The sequence below is a fragment of the Entelurus aequoreus genome, linkage group LG06, assembly GCF_033978785.1.
Source record: "Entelurus aequoreus isolate RoL-2023_Sb linkage group LG06, RoL_Eaeq_v1.1, whole genome shotgun sequence".
In the NCBI taxonomy this organism is placed as follows: Eukaryota; Metazoa; Chordata; class Actinopteri; order Syngnathiformes; family Syngnathidae; genus Entelurus; species Entelurus aequoreus.
This window is the reverse complement of record NC_084736.1, coordinates 33,408,576-33,431,370: the sequence shown is the minus strand read 5'-3', so window position 1 is coordinate 33,431,370 and position 22,795 is coordinate 33,408,576. Positions and strand designations below refer to the sequence as shown.

General features: G+C 38.1%; 1 protein-coding gene across 3 annotated transcripts in view; it reads left to right on the top strand.

The window, feature by feature from the left end:
- Positions 1–22,795, top strand: part of LOC133652153 (protein kinase C beta type-like) — a 171,264-nt gene that overhangs the window by 71,902 nt on the left and 76,567 nt on the right. For all 3 annotated transcript variants that reach the window (XM_062050581.1, XM_062050580.1, XM_062050579.1), the window contains exons 7-9: positions 3,538–3,678; positions 13,103–13,276; positions 19,974–20,065. In XM_062050581.1, the coding sequence (XP_061906565.1) occupies positions 3,538–3,678; positions 13,103–13,276; positions 19,974–20,065 (407 nt within the window). The remainder of the gene's footprint in view (positions 1–3,537; positions 3,679–13,102; positions 13,277–19,973; positions 20,066–22,795) is intronic.

Sequence of the window (22,795 nt, the reverse complement as noted above, 5' to 3'; positions counted from 1 at the left end):
ATGTACAGTGTCATAATAATTTATGTACAGTATTATAATAAATGATGAACAGTATCATCATGAATAATGTACAGTATGATAAATGAATAATAGTATCATAATAATGTACGGTATCATAATAAATGATTTACAGTATCATAGTAAATGTTGTACATGATGTATAGTATCATAATAAATAATGTACAGTATCATATAAAATGATGTACAGTATTATAATAAATGTACAGTATCATAATAAATGATTTACAGTATCATAGTAAATGTTGTACAGATTTATAGTAAAGGATGTACGGTATCATAATAAATAATGTATAGTATTATAATAAATGATGTACAGTATTATAATAAATGTACAGTATCATAATAAAGGTTGTACAGTATTATAATAAATAGTGTACAGTATCATGATAAATGTTGTACAGTATTATAATAAATAATGTACAATATCATAATAAATGTTGTACAGTATTATAATAAATAATGTACAGTATCATGATAAATGTTGTACAGTATTATAATAAATAATGTACAGTATCATAATAAACGGTGTACAGTATCATATTAAATTATGTACAGTGTTATAATAAATGATGTACAGTATCATATTAAATGATATACAGTATCATATTAAACAGTGTACAGTATCATATTAAAAGCTGTACAGTGTTATAATAAATGATGTACAGTATCATAATAATGATGTACAGTATTATAATAAATTATGTACAGTATTTACATGTGTACTGCTATTAGTGAGGCAGCAATATTGCGTGTGCAAACTTTAATTATGAACAGATCATGTTCGTCTACAACATTTATGCACTTTATATTATAACTAATATGTAAAATGTGTTTTCACTTATCGTGTGATATCATAGTTTCTGTGCCATTTACTGTAAATATGTGTGTGTGTGTGTGTGTGTGTGTGTGTGTGTGTGTGTGTGTGTGTGTGTGTGTGTGTGTGTGTGTGTGTGTGTGTGTGTGTGTGTGTGTGTGTGCTCCACCTCCTCAGTGTGTCTCCTGCTGATCACTTCTGTTTCCTCCTGCCAGCTTATGTCTCTTTATCTCCCAGGGTCTTAGTCCTCCACCCTGCTGTGGGATGCATTCCCATGATGGGGTCTATCACACACACGCACACACACACATACACAAATTCAAGGGTAAAAGAGACATGGCGGGTGGCGCTTTTGTTACTGTATTTAGGGACGGCGTGGCGAAGTTGGTAGAGTGGCTGTGCCAGCAATCGGAGTGTTGCTGGTTACTGGGGTTCAATTCCCACCTTCTACCTTCCTAGTCACGTTCGTTGTGTCCTTGGGCAAGACACTTCACCCTTTGCCTCTGATGGCTGCTGGTTAGCGCCTTGCATGGCAGCTCCCGCCATCAGTGTGTGAATGTGTGTGTGAATGGGTGAATGTGGAAATACTGTCAAAGCGCTTTGAGTACCTTGAAGGTAGAAAAGCGTTATACAAGTATAACCCATTTATCATTTATTTATCATTTATTATGTCCATCTTATGTCATCATGTGTCATATATACATGCACACGTTTAATTGAAGTAAACATGTGGTTTTCTTCATCCCATATTGATATCAAATACTGGTTTGATATCAGCATGTCAAATGTGTGATATCATGTGCGATACAAACAGTCCTGCAGCGTGTTTACTTGTGTGTGATATCGTGTGTGATACAGGCAGTCCTGCAGAGTGTTTACTTGTGTGTGATATCATGTGCGATACAAGCAGTCCTGCAGTGTGTTTGCTTGTGTGTGATATCATATGCAATACAAGCAATCCTGCAGAGTGTTTACTTGGTTTTGATATCATCTGCGATATGAGCAGTTCTGCAGAGTGTTTACTTGTGTGCATTGTCATGTGCGATTCAAACAGTCCTGCAGAGTGTTTACTCGTGTGTGATATCATGTGCGATACAAGCAGTCCTGCAGAGTGTTTACTTGTGTGTGTGATATCATGTGCGATAGAGTGTATACTTGTGTGTGTGATATCATGTTTGATACAAGCAGTCCTGCAGAGTGTTTACTTGTGTGCAATATCATGTGCGATGCAAGCCGTCCTGCAGAGTGTATACTTGTGTGTGATATCATGTGCGATACAAGCAGTCCTGCAGAGTGTTTACTTGTGTGTGATATCATGTGCGATACAAGCAGTCCTGCAGTGTGTTTACTTGTGTGTGATATCATATGCGATACAAGCAATCCTGCAGAGTGTTTACTTGGTTGTGATATCATCTGCGATACGAGCAGTTCTGCAGAGTGTTTACTTGTGTGCATTGTCATGTGCAATTCAAGCAGTCCTGCAGAGTGTTTACTCGTGTGTGATATCATGTGCGATACAAGCAGTCCTGCAGAGTGTTTACTTGTGTGTGTGATATCATGTGCGATAGAGTGTTTACTTGTGTGTGTGTGATATCATGTTCGATACAAGCAGACCTGCAGAGTGTTTACTTGTTTGTGTGATATCATGTGCGATACGAGCAGGTCTGCAGAGTGTTTAGTTGTGTGCAATATCATGTGCGATGCAAGCCGTCCTGCAGAGTGTGTACTTGTGTGTGATATCATGTGCGATACCAGCAGTCATGCAGAGTGTTTACTTGTGTGTGATATCATGTGCGATACAAGCAGTCCTGCAGAGTGTTTACTTGTGTGTGTGATATCATGTGCAATACAAGCAGTTCTGCAGAGTGTTTACTTGTGTGTGTGATATCATGTGCGATAGAGTGTTTACTTGTGTGTGTGGTATCTTGTTCAATACAAGCAGTTCTGCAGAGTGTTTACTTGTGTGCAATATCATGTGCGATGCAAGCAGTCCTGCAGTGTTTACTTGTGTGTGATATCATGTGTGATACAAGCAGTCCTACAGAGTGTTTACTTGTTACAAGCAGTCCTGCAGGGTGTTTACTTGTGTGTGTGATATCATATGCGATACAAGCAATCTTACAGAGTGTTTACTTGGTTGTGATATCATCTGCGATACGAGCAGTTCTGCAGAGTGTTTACTTGTGGGCAATATCATGTGCGATGCAAGCAGTCCTGCAGAGTGTTTACTTGTGTGTGATATCATGTGCGATACAAACAGTCCTGCAGAGTGTTTACTTGTGTGTGATATCATGTGTGATACAAGCAGTCCTGCAGAGTGTTTACTTGTGTGTTTGATATAATGTGCGATACAAGCAGTCCTGCAGCTAGACATACATAATAATCATTGAACAATTAAAGGTGACATTTGTCAATACAAACAAGTATCAAATAATTCTAGTTGCATATTACTTACACATACAAAGTCTCCAAGGCAGAAGCGAATGAGAAAGTATCCAGTAACAAATGTGTCCACATTGGTTCAACTTCATTAAAATGACTTACACTTACAAAGTCTCCAAGTCAGAATCTTAGTATTTTACATTGTGGAAGAACTCATCAGAGACATCCAAATCATCCTTTAATGACCTTTGTTTGTCCTCAGGTGATGCAATGTTGGGACTAATCCCCTTCTCACGTGTCCTTGTGTCTTGGTGATTCAGAGAGCCAAGATCGGGCCGAGCAAGAATACTGAAGGGAAATCGGCCAACGCGGCTCGCTTCGACTCCAACGGTAACCAAGACCGCATGAAACTGTCCGACTTCAACTTCCTGATGGTGCTGGGGAAAGGCAGCTTTGGCAAGGTCAGCTTCTTTTATACTTGTGTGTATTCCGAGCCATACTCTATATTGAGGTTATTATCATAAACACTATATCCGATTTAAGACATCAAAAGTCTGCCAGAGTTTGCGAGTAAATTGATATGATCACAATAGTATCAATCTAACGGAGATTCCCAAGCCATTTTGAGAGCTAATGAGGAAGCCAGTCAGGTGATCCGTGACGTAGAGGAGGAGCTAGAGATCCCTTCCCCATCAACAACAATGCTCATCAAGCAGACTTTGTGAGAGCCAACAACGATTACTTTGGGAACAATTACGATCCAGAACCTTATATTTTTGAGCCCGAACACAAAGAGGATGACAATAAATTTTAGAAGCCGAGTGCTAAACGGATTTCGTTTTTTTTGTGACACGATAGCATTAGCAGCATTGCTAGGTGCTAAACATACAAACTAACCATAATAAAACAAAGACTTACTGTAATATTTCCATTCTCGCTGGGATGTCGACTGACGGGACGCTCACGTAATTCTGTTTAGATGAAGATTCAATCACAATCCTCACAAAGGGTTGACTTAAGTTCCTGGGGTCTATTTAGCCCCCACGGTGGTTGTGAAAGTGGACCAGACTGTCGGTCCATGGCCACATTTGTCTACTAGCGGGTGAGAGATGCATGAATTATAATCTACAATTTCCTTTTAGCAAGTTTGAGACCAAGCAGAAGCAGCCGCTATCTTATAGTGTGCTATCAATGTGCCGCTAAAATAGTCAGTCTGCGTTAGCGCTTGTAATAACAATATCACTCCTATTTGGTTCATTTTCAGGTCACGACATGTAAATGGAGTATTGTTGGCACTTTCTGGATGTTTTTAGAGAGTATAATGAGAGGACCGTCCATCTGTTGTCTCAATTGTTTGATATTTATTTACCATTTAGAATGCATAACAAAATAAAAGCATATGTGTTCTTGTCTTACATAAAGATTGTGAATGATGAACAGCACATCTCTTTACAATGTTTGTGTATTTCCAGTATGACTGATCTAATAATATGGACAGGGTAATGAAGTGTTACTACACTGACGTGACTCTCCGAAAATAGGAATGTTCAAAATGGCCGACTGAATTTGTGACATTTTAGACGGTATTTTCACAAACGTTGCGGATTGTAAATACAATTAAATATGTTTTAATGGATACAATAAAACACAAATAAACATATAAAGTCAACATGTTATTCTTTCCACTCTACTGATACTTTAAATTAGCAATACTTGACTTGGGTGGTCTATTTTTGCAGCTAAACAATACGAGTTTTTCATGACATACAAAACCCAAAACCAGTGAAGTTGGCACGTTGTGTAAATGGTCAATAAAAACAGAATACAATGATTTGCAAATCCTTTTCAACACATATTCAATTTAATAGAATGCAAAGACAAGATATTTAATGTTCACACTGAATTTAATGGCAGCAACACATTGCAAAAAAGTTGTCACAGGGGCATTGTTACCACTGTGTTACATGGCCTTTCCTTTTAACAACACTTAGTGAACGTTTGGGAATATTTTTGAAGCTTTTCGGGTGGAATTCTTTCCCAATCTTGCTTGATGTACAGCTTAAGTTGTTCAACAGTCCGCTGTTGTAATACGTGGCTTGGCATTGTCTTGCTGAAATAAGCAGGGGCGTCCATGATAACGTTGCTTGGATGGCAACATATGTTGCTCCAAAACCTGTATGTACCTTTCAGCATTAATGGCGCCTTCACAGATGTGTCAGTTACCCATGTCTTGGGCACTAATACACCCCCATACCATCACAGATGCTGGCTTTTCAACTTTGCGCCTAGAACAATCCGGATGGTTCTTTTCCTCTTTGTTCCGGAGGACACGACATCCACAGTTTCCAAAAACTATTTGAAAGACTTTTCCACTTTGCATCAGTCCATCTTTGATGAGCTCGGGCCCAGCGAAGCCGGCGGCGTTTCTGGGTGTTGTTGATAAATGGCTTTGGCTTTGCATAGTAGAGTTTTAACTTGCACTTACAGATGTAGCGACAAACAGTAGTTACTGACAGTGGTTTTCTGAAGTGTTCCTGAGCCCATGTGGTGATATCCTTTACACACTGATGTCAGTTTTTGATGCAGTACCGCCTGAGGGATCCAAGGTAACAGGCATTCAATATTGGTTTTCTGCCTTGCTGCTTACGTGCAGTGATTTCTCAGAACCTTTCAATGATATTACGGACCGTAGATGGTGAAATCCCTAAATTACCACCTTGTAGTTTACATTCTTCATCACGTTCTTGTTGATGTCATCTCATTAAAGAGTCATTTTTGGCCAAGTAACTATAATTATTCCTACTGTTCGTAGTAAATAGGTTAGTGTTTACACTCAAGTGTGTAAGTGGAACAGTTGAATATGTGGAGCATCACGGCTTGAGAAGAGAAGGGGGAAGATAAAGATGAAAGTGGAAAGAGATGGCGTGCAGGTAGACAAAGACAGATGGAGACAAAGAAGGATGTGACAAAGCGTGATGAAAGAGCAGAGACAAACGTTGACGTGAATGAATTAAAAAGACGGGACTGAATGAAGTGAGATGAATGAGAAGCAGAGACACGCCTTGGAAGATGTCAGAATGGAAGCGGAATGGAGGACGTCAGCGAGGGGACAAAGTGACAGACTGCGCTTTAGATGCCTGTTTCCATGGCAACAAGCAGCCACTGTGGTGCGTCAAAAGTCCAGCATCCCCGGAATGCATGGAAAACACGCAGGACACTTCATTAGGCACACCATGTCCAAAAATAACAATGTTATGTTCATTATTGTGCGTGTGTTAGCATTAGCCTAGCTTAGCGATCGACCAATGCGTTTTTTTATTTGTAGCCAAGGAGCTTGATAACCGATTTTTGATCTCATCCGCAGTAAAAGTCATTTAAACATGAAGATTGTACGTCGGTAAACAGATGGAGCGTCGCGATCTCACAGGGAGAGTGAGTGGAGCCAAAGCGGAGAAGATGTACGTGACTGCAAGGGCAAAGCATGGGAAAATCTACCGGCGCCGCGTGGAGGGACTGGAGAGCTTAGACGGTCGGTAGGGGGGGGTTGATGAGTATCTGCTGTGCACGCAGGTGGCCACGCCCACAAAAGCGAGATAGGCAGATAAAGACGCTGACTAGGCTTTACGTCGTTTTTGTTGTTGTTTTTTTTACATTATTTTTTAAGACACATAGCGACGTCATGTTTTTATGTGACGCTAATGCAGGGGAAAGAACACCTTTGTCACGCGTGTCTGCGAGGAGCATCAACATTTACATAAAAAATGAAAAAAGTGCTCAAAATGTGGCATCAAAATATGTCATTTAGATCAGTTTGTGGGTTTAATACATTGTAAGGTTTGGACCCTGAAATATTGTAACATTTGAATAAAAAATTGGCATAAAATTGAACTCTGAAATATTGCGAACATTTGAATAAAAATTTGGCATAACATTTAACTTTGAAATATTGCGTATATATGAATACAAATTGGGCATACAATTGATCCCTGGAATATTGCGAACATTTGAATAAAAATTTGCCGTCAAAACATGTCATTTATATCAGTTTGTGGGTTTAATACATTGTAAGGTTTGAACCCTGAAATATTGCAAACATTTCAATAAAAAGTATTTTTCACATAAATTATAGTTGGGGCATTTTTCAAGATGGCCAACATCATTTCTTCCTGGATGTTACAGAAAGTATGAGAATATGTGAGCTGCTGCCAGCTCTGCGTTGCCTACATATTATACAAAACCCAAAAGCAGTGAAGTTGGCATGTTGTGTAAATGGTAAATAAAAACAGAATACAATGATTTGCAAATCCTTTTCGACTTATATTCAACTGAATAGACTGCAAAGACAAAATATTTAACGTTCACACTGAGAAACTGCAAATATTAGCTCATTTGGAATTTGATGCCTGCAACATGGTTAAGAAAAGCTGGCGCAAGTGGCAAAGAAGACTGAGAAAGTTGAGGAATGCTCATCAAACACTTATTTGGAACATCCCACAGGTGAACAGGCTAATTGGGAACAGGTGGTATAAAAGCAGCTTCCATGAAATGCTCAGTCATTCACAAACAAGGATGGGGCGAGGGTTACCACTTTGTCAACAAATGTCTGAGCAAATTGTCGAACAGTTTAAGAACAAATTTTCAACGAGCTATTGCTAGGAGTTTAAAGGCCTACTGAAACCCACTACTACCGACCACGCAGTCTGATAGTTTATATATCAATGATGAAATCTTAACATTGCAACACATGCCAATACGGCCAGGTTAACTTATAAAGTGACATTTAAATTTTCCCGGGAAATATCCGGCTGAAACGTCGCGGTATGATGACGTATGCGCGTGACATAGTCAGTTAAACGGAAGTTATGGTACCCCGTAGAATCCTATACAAAAAGCTCTGTTTTCATTTCATAATTCCACAGTATTCTGGACATCTTTTGCAATTTGTTTAATGAACAATGAAGGCTGCAAAGAAGACAGTTGTAGGTGGGATCGGTGTATTAGCAGCGGACTACAGCAACACAACCAGGAGGACTTTGTTGGAGAGCAGACGCGCTAGCCGGGGACCTCACCTTGACTTCCTACGTCTCCGGGCCGCCAAACGCATCGGGTGAAGTCCTTCGTCCTTCCGCCGATCGCTGGAACGCAGGTGAGCACGGGTGTTGATGAGCAGATGAAGGCTGGCTGGCGTAGGTGGAGAGCTAATGTTTTTAGCATAGCTCTGTGAGGTCCGGTTGCTAAGTAGGCTTCAATGGCGTCGTTAGCACAGCATTGCTAGGCTTCGCCAGGCTGGAAAGCATTAACCGTGTATTTACATGTCCACGATTTAATAGTATTGTTGATTTTCTATCTATCTTTCCAGTCAGGGGTTTATTTTTTCGTTTCTATATGCAGTTAAAGCACGATGCTATCACGTTAGCTTGTAGCTAAAGCGTTTCGCCGATGTATTGTCGTGGAGATAAAAGGCACTGAATGTCCATTTCGCGTTCTCGACTCTCATTTTCAAGAAGATATAGTATCCGAGGTGGTTTAAAATACAAATCCGTGATCCACAATAGAAAAAGGAGAGAGTGTGGAATCCAATGAGCCAGCTTGTACCTAAGTTACGGTCAGAGCGAAAAAAAATATGTATTTCACTACATTCTAGTCCGTCACTCTAACGTTCCTCGTCCACAAATCTTTCATCCTCGCTCAAATTAATGGGGTAATGGTCCGAATAGCTCTAGCTGCGTTGAAAACAATAGGAAAATATGAGGGAGTGAACAACTGACAACGTCACGCTACTTCCGGTAGGGGCAAGGTTTTTTTTTATCAGAGACCAAAAGTTGCGAACTTTATCGACGTTGTTCTATACTAAATCCTTTCAGCAAAAATATGGCAATATCGCAAAATGATCAAGTATGACACATAAAATGGATCTGCTATTCCCGTTTAAATAAAAAAAATTCATTTCAGTAGGCCTTTAAGGATTTCACCATCTACGGTCCGTAATATCATCAAAAGGTTCAGAGAATCAGGAGAAATCACTGCATGTAAGCGATTATATTACGGAGCTTCGATCCCTCAGGCGGTACTGCATCAAAAAGCGACATCAGTGTGTAAAGGATATCACCACATGGGCTCAGGAACACTTCAGAAAACCACTGTCAGTAACTACAGTTGGCCGCTACTTCTGTAAGTGCAAGTTAAAACTCTACAATGCAAAGCCTAAGCCATTTATCAACAACACCCAGAAACGCTCCGCTGGGCCCAAGCTCATCTAAGATGGACTGATGCAAAGTGGAAAAGTGTTCTGTGGTCTGACGAGTCCACATCTCAAATTGTTTTTGGAAACTGTGGACGTTGTGTCCTCCAGAACAAAGAGGAAAAGAACCATCCGGATTGTTCTAGGCGCAAAGTTGAAAAGCCAGCATCTGTGATGGTAAGTGGGGTGTATTAGTGCCCAAGGCATGGGTAACTTACACATCTGTGAAGGCACCATTAATGCTGAAAGGTACATACAGGTTTTGGAGCAACATATGTTGCCATCCAAGCAACGTTATCATGGACGCCCCTGCTTATTTCAGCAATACAATGCCAAGCTACGTGTTACAACAGCGTGGCTTCATAGTAAAAGAGTGTGGGTACTAGACTGGCCTGCCTGTAGTCCAGACCTGTCTCCCATTGAAAATATGTGGCGCATTATGAAGCCTAAAATACCACAACGGAGACCCCGGACTGTTGAACAACTTAAGCTGTACATTAAGCAAGAATGGGAAATAATTCCACCTGAAAAGCTTCAAAAATTGGTCGTCTCAGTTCCCAAACGTTTACTGAGTGTTGTTAAAAGGAAAGGCCATGTAACACAGTGGTAAAAATGCCCCTGTGACAACTTTTTTGCAATGTGTTGCTGCCATTAAATTCTAAGTTAATGAATATTTGCAAAAAAAAATTTGTTTCTCAGTGTGAACATTAAATATCTTGTCTTTGCAGTCTATTCAATTGAATATAAGTTGAAAATGATTTGCAAATCATTGTATTCTGTTTTTATTTACCATTTACACAACGTGTCCACTTCACTGGTTTCGGGGTTTGTATATTTTCGGGACTACAGAGTGTATAAAACACATATATGGTCGTGCAGATCTAACTAAACGTGAGCTGAGAAGTCAAATTGTGGTCCTCAAACGTGATCAAACTCCATGAAATTTTTGTCTTGTCGTCTTCTTGGGAATCTCTCTCAGGCCAGATGGAGTTAGTTGAAAGACACTTTGGTCCCTGCACACCATCCCACTTAACTCTGAACTTTTCATACTGAAGATCAGATGCTCTCCAACTGTGGCTGACCTTAACACACACACACACACACACACACACACACACACACACACACACACACACACACACACACACACACACACACACACACACACACACTGCAGGTGTGTCCATCTGTGCAGCATTACTCCCTGTAGGAGCCAAAACGTAATAAGAATTATCATAGCTGAATATTCATGAGGCGTAAACAGCACATTTTCTCATGTCCTCTGCATCATGACGTGTGCAATGGGCGTGACCTCACTAAGTCAGTGAAGAAAGTATCTGCTTTATTTGACCTTTTTTTTCCCCACAGATCTTTTCTTTCAATGGAAACATATTCAAAGGTTTTATCATTTAGAAAAATAAAGTGATTAAATATCCTTTACCGAGGTCTCCAAACTCAATTAGCCTTCTCAGGATATTCTTGCTTCCTTTCAAAATAAAACATATTTATGGCTGTTTTCTTTCATAAAAGTGTTAAAAATAAGTCATACATTTTTCATTTTCTTTTCAGCACTTAAATCTCCAGTCCAATTTCAGATCTATCTGTTAATTATAAGTTTTTATTATTTTTTACATTGTTTTTTTTTGTTAGTTTTATCCTCTTATTGTCAAATAAAACTTTGTTTTTAATGGAAAACACACAACATATTCAATATTTTCGCCTGTGGAAAATTTGATGTAAGTAATTGGAGCCTTGAATAGATCAATAATTCATAACAATATTGATTTTGATTCATCATTATTTTTGAACAATTACAGTTTAAAAACAAAATCCCACTAACATTATAGGGGATGCAAAAGGGTAAAAAATAAGTTAATTATTATTTGTTGTTTGTTTTTTTAAACAAAATCCCACTAAAATTATTGGTTATCCAAAAAGGTTCACTCATTAAAGTGTTAAAATAAGTTATATATATATATCTTTTTTTTAATTTTTTAATTTTAATTTTTTTTAACTTTCAACACTTAAGCTTTGAGATCAATTTCAGATTTATCTGTCAATTATAGGTTTTTTTTATTTTTTTGTTTGTTTGTTTTATGACCTTTTTGTAAAGGAAAATGTTGCTTTTTTTATGGAAAATACAATATATTCAATATTTTCGCCTCTGGAATATTTGATGTAAGTAATTGGAGCCTTGAATAGATCAATAATTCATTACAATATTGATTTTGATTCATCATTATTTTTGAACAATGACAGTTTAAATACAAAATCCTACTAACATTGTAGGGGATGCAAAAGGGTAAAAAAATAAGTTAATTATAAATATTATTTTTATTTTTATTTTTTTAAACAAAACCCACTAAAATGATTGGTTATCCAAAAGGGTTCACTCATTAAAGTGTTAAAAATAAGTTATATACAGTGTATATATATATATATCTATATATATATATAGATATATATATATTTATTTTATTTATTTTTTATTTTTTTACTTTCAGCACTTAAGCCTTCAGATCAATTTCAGATATATCTGTCAATTATCCTTTTTTTTTTTTTTTTTTTTTTTTTTTTTGTTTGTTTTATGACCTTTTTGTAAAGGAAAACTTAGCTTTTTTTATGGAAAACACAACATATTCAATATTTTCCCCTGTGGAATATTTGATGTAAGTAATTGGAGCCTTGAATAGATCAATAATTCATAACAATATATTTTTGAACAATGACAGTTTAAAAACAAAATCCCACTAACATTGTACGGGATCCAAAAGGGTTAAAAATAAGTTATATACATGTTTTTAACACGCGAAGTCCCAGAGAAGGGTCAATTGACATTTTTACCTAGAAAACACACAAGAGGGTCATTTGACCCCTAGTCCCCCCTGTGGACACTCCTTTTGTTATGAAAATGTGGCTGTTAGTGGCACACGGCAGGGGGCCACTTGAGCCTGTGTGGGGGAGGGGACCTTACAGCTCAAGCTTTAGTTCTGAGGTAGGTTGTGTGTGTTTTTGCAAGGATCAACAGAATGAAGGGATCAACACTCTGACATTTATTGTTAAAAAAAATAAAAAACAAAACATATTTACAAAGAATGAAAAAGCAACTGTTTTCCCAGTTTTGGTGTGGAGGGTTGTTGCAGAAGCAATTGTTATTTTTGTGTGCCAAAAATAGTTTAAAAAAAAATTTACAAAGAAAAAAGCATATTTACAAAGAATGAAAAACCATGTCCATGTAAACGTGACTGACATACATTTGAGCAGTCACTCACAATCCTGGCACTGCCATTGCTCCTTTCGGCATTTCCCACATGTATAATTTTTCTGTCTACCTAGACAAACTGCCCCTAACAGCCTCATTACCATAACAAAATGAGTGATTAGTGTATTCGGGAAAAGCGTCGGGCCAAATGACCCCTCTCTGGGTCTTCTAGGTAGACAGAAAAATGCTGGGACTTCTAGTGTTAACACCTCATCTCTTACTAATATGTGTCCTTGCAATATAATACATGACATAATAATGCATCATCTCTTCCTAATATGTGTCCTTGCAATATAATATATGACATAATAATGCATCATCTCTTACTAATATGTGTCCTTGCAATATAATACATGACATAATAATGCATCATCTCTTCCAGGTGATGCTGGCAGAGCGTAAAGGAACGGAGGATTTGTACGCTGTGAAGATCCTGAAGAAGGACGTGGTGATCCAGGACGACGATGTGGAATGTACCATGGTGGAGAAGAGGGTCTTGGCGCTCTCTGGGAAACCTCCCTTCCTGACTCAGCTGCACTCCACCTTCCAGACCATGGTCAGTACAAGATATGTATTCCATACCATGGTCAGTACCAGATATATATTCCAGACCATGGTCAGTACCAGATACATATTTCAGACCATGGTCAGTACCAGCTATATATTCCAGACCATGGTCAGTACCAGATACATATTTCATCTAGACCATGGTCAGTACAAGATATATATTCCATACCATGGTCAGTACCAGATATGTATTCAAGGCCATGGTCAGTACCAGATATATATTCCAGACCATGGTCAGTACCAGATATATTCCAGACCATGGTCAGTACCAGCTATATATTCCAGACCATGGTCAATACCAGATATATATTCCAGACCATGGTCAGTACCAGATACTAATTCCATCTAGACCATGGTCAGTACCAGATACATATTCCAGACCATGGTCAGTACTAGATATATATTCCAGACCATGGTCAGTACCAAATACATATTCCATCTATGGTCAGTACCAGATACTAATTCCATCTAGACCATGGTCAGTACCAGATACATATTCCAGACCATGGTCAGTACTAGATATATATTCCAGACCATGGTCAGTACCAGATACATATTCCATCTATGGTTAGTACCAGATACTAATTCCATCTAGACCAGGGGTGGGCAATTAATTTTTACCGGGGGCCGCATGAGCTACCCGAGCACTGCTGGAGGGCCACATCGACAATATTTCAATTAAATTTTGCTCAATATTATTTTTGATATATACCGTAAGATAAATAATAATAATAATAATAGTAATACTTCAACATAGTGTGTGTAACAGCATTCCATGACTAATATATATAAATTAACATTAATAATAAATGACAGTAAAATAAGCACACGTATGACTGAGGAGTCATAGTGTAACTTTGTGTGGTGTTTGAGTTGTCCGACTTTTTGTGTGGCCTTAAACGCACCAGTGGTTTAGTGCTATGCGTGTTGGTGAAAGATGACAAGTTGGTTTTGGCCTGGTTTGTACGGCAGAAAATGACTAGTTTTTCGAGATAGAATTGTTTTACTCATGTTTTTGGTGTGGTTATGTCCGAATATAAACAGTTTTGTTCAATAAAGTGATCGATATAATTCCTGTCCTCGAAGCATCTCGATAGACGTTACAATAATTGTACGGTGTTCAATTGAACGGTGTTGACGAACACCATTAGGGCCGCTTGTTGTCACTGTCACTCAAAGTTGCATTGCAAAATTCCATAGAATAAATATGTTTATTTTGTTTAGAATTCAGATGGGATTTGATTTGGTGCGCGGCATATACTTGCTGCGCGCAGCGGACGCTTGAGCAGTGCGCAATTGCGCAGGCACGCACCTTAGAGGGAACGTTGCTTTGCAGTTCATGTGTTGTTGAAAACACGCCATTCCTCATCAACTTTTCTCTTTTTGGCGTCTCGGGTGTAAACCGTGCATCACTTGTCGCTGCATGTGCACCTTCACTCGCAGGTTACACACGGACACACGCCCATAAATAATACTTTTCAAAATAAAAGCAGCACAGTTGTATTGCGCGCAGGACCTAGATGTTTTTTCAACTTTATTTTGTAATTGCAGTTGTTCACATTCACTCACAATCACGCATACGTCCACACGGAAGTAATACAAATAACGATTTTCAAAACAAAAGCAGCACCGTTGTATTGCACACTCGACATAGATACTTTTTAAAATTTATTTTGTAATGGCCTCACGCGGGCCGGACAGGGACGCACAAAGGGCCGGATGCGGTCCGCGGGCCGCAGAATGCCCAGGTCTGATCTAGACCATGGTCAGTACCAGATACATATTCCATCTAGACCATGGTCAGTACCAGATATATATTCCAGACCATGGTCAGTACCAGATATGTATTCCAGACCATGGTCAGTACCAGATATATATTCCATCTAGACCAGGGGTGTCAAACATACGGCCCGCGGGCCGGAACCGGCCCCCAAGGAGGTTCGATCAGGCCCGCAGGATAATTTGAAAGTGGAAAAAATGCATAAAAGACATGGAATTAATATTTTAAATTCGCTGCAATTCATGGATTATCCACTAAGGGGCGCACTCTTTCCATCAGAGTAGAAGACAAGCCGCATCACTGAGACAGACTGAAAACAGCAGACGGTATCAATGCGCCATCTGCTGCTTGTTACGACGTTGTTAATACCTTGGTCTCTACCTCTCCGCTACACCCTCATTAGCCAAAATGTCGTTATCCAAACGGAGAAAAGTAGATAAGGAGTGTAGAATTTTCAAAGAAAAATGGACCACGTCCTATTTATTTACAGAGATGCACGGAAAACCTTCGTGCTTGGTGTGTTTGCAACAAGTTTCGGTATTGAAGGAATATAATATTCGACGCCACTACGAGACTCATCACAGCGAAAAATATGACGGCTTGCAAGGACAACTGAGAAGAGATAAGATTAACGAATTGCTGGCGGGTCTGAGGAAACAGCAGTCAACTTTCATCCAGAGCCGAGAAGTCAGTGAAGCAGCGGTAAAAGCCAGCTACCTAATTGCTAGCTAATTTTGTGCATGTTTGGGACAACCTACCTTTGTGAACAAATTTTCTCAGTGATGAATATCAATAAAACAAAAATGCGTTCAAGGCTCACAAACAAGCACTTAAATGACATTCTGAAAGTGACAGCTAGTCAGGACATGACACCTGGTGTTGATGCACTTGTACAGGCCAAAAGATGCCAAGTTTCAGGAACAAATACAAGTCCAGACTAGACTAACACCTTTAAAATGCTGCCTTAGATACTGTTTGCATTGAAAGAATACAGCTCTGTGAAGATGAATCCTTACTGTGGTGATTTAAAAAATGTGCACTTTAATGTTAGTCAGCAGCTTCAAAACAAAAGTTGTGTGATGGAATTCTACTGTTCATACAACTCCATAAATTTTCAGTATGTATTGTATGTGTATGTATGTTTCATGTATGAAGTTTACAGATTTACAGGACAGGCGAATACTTTCTTCATTACACATTTAAAATCACTCTCCTTAGTTTGTAAGGTGTACGCAGGGATTACATTTAGATTTTATATGCGTATGTGTAAGTGGTTTAAAAATTCCTTTCTTTAAAAGTCTCATTTAATCTTAAAGTGCATTACTATATTTTTCAGTACCAATTAAAGTTTTGTGCCTTTGTACAATCAGTGGGATCAGTTGCAATGCATATTTGTGAATGATAAAAGTAAATTGCACATTTGTCTAAGGAAATATGAGGTGTTTCATGAAATGTTTTGTAAAAGGATAGTTCATTAAATTTCAATATTTTCCTAATGTTCTTGTGCTTCTTTACACCAAAACAAAGGAAATACATGATATTTTGGTTATTTATAGCAGAGTATGGTATAATTTTAATGGTCCGGCCCACTTGACATCTCCCTAGGCCGTATGTGGCCCACGATGCGAAATGAGTTTGACACCCCTGATCTAGACCATGGTCAGTACCAGATGTATATTCCAGATCATGGTCAGTACCAGATATATATTCCAGACCATGGTCAGTACCATATATACTGTATATTCCATACCATGGTAAGTACCAGATACTGTATATATTCCAGACCATGGTCAGTACCAGATATATATTCCAGACCAAGGTCAGTACCATATATATTGTATATTCCATACCATGGTAAGTACCAGATACTGTATATATTCCAGACCATGGTCAGTACCAGATATATATTTCTGACCATGGTCAGTACCAGATATATATTCCAGACCATGGTCAGTACCAGATATGTTTTCCAGACCATGGTCAGTACCAGATATATATTCTAGACCAGGGGTGGGCAATTAATTTTCACCGGGGGCCGCATAAGCAACCCGAGCACTGCTGGAGGGCCACACGACAATATTTCAATTACATTTTGCTCAATATTATTTTTGATATACCGTAAGATAAATAATAATGATGATAATAATAATTAATAATAATAATAATGATTTAATTTAACCTAACTTAACTTTATACAAAAGCAGATTGCTTTTGATGGTCACTTTATCCTGCATTATCCAACATTTTTCCCCGTCAGATATGGACAACCATCTGTTGTTAAAAATAGTTTTTAATCATATTTATTTTATATTGTTTTTTATATTGGTTTTATATGTAATTGTTTTTTCTTTTTATTCAGTCATTGGTGGAGCTAAGGATAATATTTGAATATTGTTTTTAATATTGTTGTGCAGCACTTTGGAAACATTTTGTTGTTTAAATGTGCTATATAAATAAAGTGGATTGGATTGTCACACCTGCCAGCTTGTCCCATTTCAGTCCTAACATGTCCAAACACGCATTTACCTATGTGAACAAGTCATTACCTGTGGTTGTCTCTTTAATTGACTGCATGGCTGCCAGCTACTCCGTGATTTGAAAGTCTGCAGTTATCCCACGTAAGAAGAAGAGCAGCTGGGCGGTGTCACGTACATCGCAGCTCTCATCCAAAGTTAGCGAAAAACAGTCCATGTCTCCGGGCATACAGCGCAACAAAGTCCAATAAGCACTCCTTAATAAACTCTCCGTCAGAAAACGCCTTACTTTTTCTGGCGCTTTTGTGAGAAATGACGAAACTTGTCTTGACGGCTGCATCTCTGGGGGTGTGAAATATGGCAAAAAGTACTTGTTGGGTTTGCAGTTTTACCATCAACGCATCGGTCTCCCTTGAGCGCGCTTCATCAGACACATTCTGGTATTTTCCCTGGTGCTTCGTCGTGTAGTGGCGATTCAAATGATATTCTTTAAACACAGCAAGCTGTGTACCACACATTAAGCACACGGCTTTACCTTTAATTTATGTAAAGAAATACTTGGCAGTCCATGTCTTGTTGAAAACACGCCATTCGTCATCAACTTTTCTTTTTTTAGCGTCTCATCACTTGGCTCTATGCACCTTCACTCACAGGTTCCCCCCGGACATACGGCCACATTTCAAAATAAAAGCAGCACAGTTGTATTGCGCGCACGACATAGATGTTTTTTAAACTTTATTTTGTCATTTGTGATTGCGCCGTTCAATTCACTCACAATCGCACACGCGCATACGTCCACACGGAAGTAATACAAATAACGCTTTTCAAAACAAAAGCAGCACCGTTGTATTGCACACTCGACATAGATACTTTTTAAATGTATTTTGTCATTTATGATTGGCCTCACGCGGGCCGGACAGGGATGCGCAAAGGGCCAAGTGCGGCCCGCGGGCCGGTGAATGCCCAGGTCTGTTCTAGACCATGGTCAGTACCAGATATACATATTATGATACTTTTTACCTTCCGTTAGTTACCATGGCGATGTTGCTGCTTTGAGTATAGGCCCATACCGATATGAATCTAATATCATGTTAGGGTGCACAAAAAATCATATTCATTCTGATTTGAAATTCATTTTCAATAATTAAATTTAAAAAATGTGTTTTTAGAAAAAATCTATTTACATTTTTCTTTCAAGAAGACACCTTAAAGTACGTCTCCTCTGCTTACCTGTCAAAACTTTAAGTTTTTTTGGTCGGGAATTCCAGTGTCCTTCTCTTCTGGTGTCTTCCCAGTCCGTTTTTTGTGTTTGGCTACTGCAGCGCTGGAGTGGCTCGAGGCGCCTCCGTCGGCAACCCTCAAAGCGTGGTCTCATTACGGGAGCCCCACAAGTTTCATGTACCGTCATTCAGTCAAATGTAACAACGCGACAGAGACGGACACGAAGGCGACAGAAAAGATCTCTCTGCCAGAAATCCACACTTTTGTGTAAATATCTTGACACATTTGAGGTGATTATATAAGTAAAGAAGAGCTGCCAGCAGCTCACACATTCTCATACTTTCTGTAACATCCAGGAGGAAATTATATCAGCCATCTCCTTCCCACAATTGTTTTTATTTAAATGTTCACAATATTTCAGGGTTCTTACAAGTATTAAATCCATAAACTGTTATAAAATTGAGTTGATAACATATTGTAAAACTTACAAATGTTGCCCGGAGTGATGAATGAAGAATCCATACGAGTAGAAACGCTATGGACGGCTAGAAGTGCTTCTTATTGAAAGCTCAGTCTAAACAGGAATTAAATGCGGCGAGCAAACTCGTCCAAAAGCACAAACGATAAAATGCCTGTTTTTTTTAAATAATTTTCATTATGGCCGTCAGCAAAGAAAAATCTATATACAAGCCGCAGGGTTCAAAACGTAGGGAAAAAGTATTGGAATGTAGGGTAATTAGTATGGGACCTGAAAAAAAACATGTCACGTATGCAATCAAATCATGTACAGAACGCTTTGCTTTATAACGGATCTACATATTTGACATTCATACATTTCATGCTAAAACGCTAGTTTGCTGTCATGTATGCGCTTTCATATTTCCATCTATTAGTGAGAATCATGTGCTGCACACACACACACACACACATGCAGCAAAGGGAGTGTGTTAATCCTCTGCAGCACTGATTCTCTGCCCAGCAGACTGCTTCCTCACACATTCCATTTATGTCATGTGTGGGCCTATTTTTGATTCACACACACACACACACACACACACACACACACACACACACGCACACACACGGAACCTTTATTGGCAATTTCTGTAGATAATGGAGGCGCATGAAGTCCTAAATGGACAATGAGTGACTCCCTGGTCTGGTACTCCTTGTCTCACGTCAGCTCTGATGTGACCTTCTGACCTCCACAGGACCGCCTATACTTCGTCATGGAGTACATCAACGGTGGTGATCTCATGTATCAGATCCAGCAGGTGGGCAAGTTCAAGGAGCCTCATGCAGTGTGAGTACACACACACACGTACATTAGACGCGGGGGCCCCAACTTCTTGCACTGAGGGCCACAGACAAATCAATCACGGAGTGAAATTACTGACAAACTACACAAACTTCCGGGTGTGTTTGTGAAATATGTTTTTTTGAGTTTGTGTAACATTGTTTTTGTGTTTGTGAAACATTTTTGAGATTGTGTAACATGTTTCTGTGTTTGTGAAACATTTTTGTGTTTGTGAAACATTTTTGTGTTTGTGAAACATTTTTGAGTTTGTGGTAACTTGTTTTTGTGTTTGTGAAACATTTTTGAGTTTGTGTAACATATTTTTCAGTTTGTGTAAAAATGTGTTTGTGTAACTTGTTTTTGTGAAACATTTTTGAGTTTGTTTAACGTGTTTCTGTGTTTGTGAAACATTTTTGAGTTTGTGTAAAAAAAAATTGTGTTTGTGAAACATTTTTGTGTTTGTGAAACATTTTTGAGTTTGTAGTAACATATTTATCAGTTTGTGTAAAAATGTGTCTGTCCATCCATCCATCCATTTTCTACCGCTTAATCCCTTCGGGGTCGCGGGGGGCGCTGGAGCCTATCTCAGCTACAATCGGGCGGAAGGCGGGGTACACCCTGGACAAGTCGCCACCTCATCGCAGGGCCAAAAAAATGTGTTTGTGTAACTTGTTTTTGTGAAACATGTTTGAGTTTGTGTAACATGTTTCTGTGTTTGTGAAACATTTTTTTGTGTTTGTGAAACATTTTTGAGTTTGTGAAACATTTTTGAGTTTGTGTAACATATTTTTGAGTTTGTGAAACATATTTGAGTTTGTGTAACATTTTTGTGTTTGTGAAACATTTTTGAGTTTGTAACATATATTTGAGTTTTTGAAACATTTTTATGTTTGAAAATTGTTTTTGAGTTTGTGAAACATTTTTGTATTTGTGAAATATTTTTGAGTTTGTGAAACATTTTTGTGTTTGTGAAATGTTTTTGAGTTTGTGAAACATTTTTGAGTTTGTGAAAAAATTTTGTGTTTGTGAAACATTTTTGAGTTTTTAAAACATTTTTGTGTTTTTGAAACATTTCTGAGTTTTTGAAACATTTTTGTGTTTGTGAAGTATTTCTGTGTTTGTGAAACATTTTTGAGTTTGTGAAACATTTTTGTGTTTGAAATATTTTTGAGTTTGAAACATTTTTAATTTGATTTGTGAAACATTTTTGTGTTTGTGAAACATTTTTGAGTTTGTGTAACATGTTTTTGTGTTTGTGAAACATTTTTGTGTTTGTGAAACATTTTTGAGTTTGTGTAATATATTTTTGTGTTTTTGAAACATTTTTGAGTTTGTGTAATATGTTTTTGTGTTTATGAAACATTTTTGAGTTTGTGAAACATTTTTGTGTTTGTGAAACATTTTTGAGTTTTGTGAAACATTTTTGAGTTTGTGTAACATGTTTTTGTGTTTGTGAAACATTTTTGAGTTTAAGTAACATTTTTCCCGCAATAGAAAGTTTCTTTTATTTACATGTTTTACACTCTTTTTGTCATTAAAAAAAATGTGTTTTATAAGGCAACAAAAAATACAAAATATGCAATATTTTCCAACCCAAAATTTAAAAAGTGGAATATTTGAAGTAAAATATTTCGACTCTGGTCAATAATTGATTACATTGATTTCAATACATTAATATTGTTTGAGCAATGACATTTAAAAAAAAACAAATAATCACACTAAAAGGGTATCAAAAAATGGCCAACTCATAACAGTGTTAAAAATAAGTCATATCATTATTTTTTAACTTTCAACACTTAAATCTCTAGCTCAACTTTCAGGTTACCGTATCTTCCGGACCATAGGGCGCACTGGATTAAAAGGCGCACTGCCGATGAGCGGGTCTAGTCAGGTCGATTTTCATACAAAAGGCAGATTATAGGGCGCATTAAAGGGGTCATAATATATATATTTTTTTGTAAATATAAAAGACTTCCTTGTGGTCTACATAACATGTAATGGTGGTTGTTTGGTCAAAATGTTGCATAGATTATGTTTTACAGATCATCTTCAAGCCGCTTTCTGACAGTCGCTTCAGGATGCGCCGTTTTGTGGGTGGTATTATTTACGTGGCTCACCTTCGACAGCGTCTTCTCCCTGGTTTTAGGAGCAGAGAAGCATTTTGGCAGCGCACACACATGGAGTACTTACAAGCAGACACAGTGTGTAGACAGAAAAGGGAGAACGGACGCATTTTGGCCTAAAAAATAAAAATAAAGGTGATGTTATAACAATGAAACACCCTCAGGAAGAGGTGCTTTAAGACATGGCTAACTAGCTAGCGGCTAACATCCATCCACAGTCGGCAGTGTTTTATCTACTTCTAAATCACTAATCCTTATCTCCATGGCAACAAATTAAGTACATTTCTTACAAGTATCATCCCTAACAGCAAGCTAGCATCCCTGAATGTAAACAAATGCCATGAGTGGATCTACACCTGACATCCACTGTAATGATACCAAGTACAATAGCGTATCTAGTCGATACTACTATGATTACATCGATATTTTGTATCGTCACAAAATCTTTTTTCCTTTTTTAAAATTCATATTATGTTTATAAACTCAGGAAATACGTCCCTGGACACATGAGGACTTTGAATATGACCAATGTATGATCCTGTAACTATTTACCGTATTTTTCGGAGTATAAATCGCTCCGGAGTATAAGCCGCACCTGCCGAAAATGCATAAT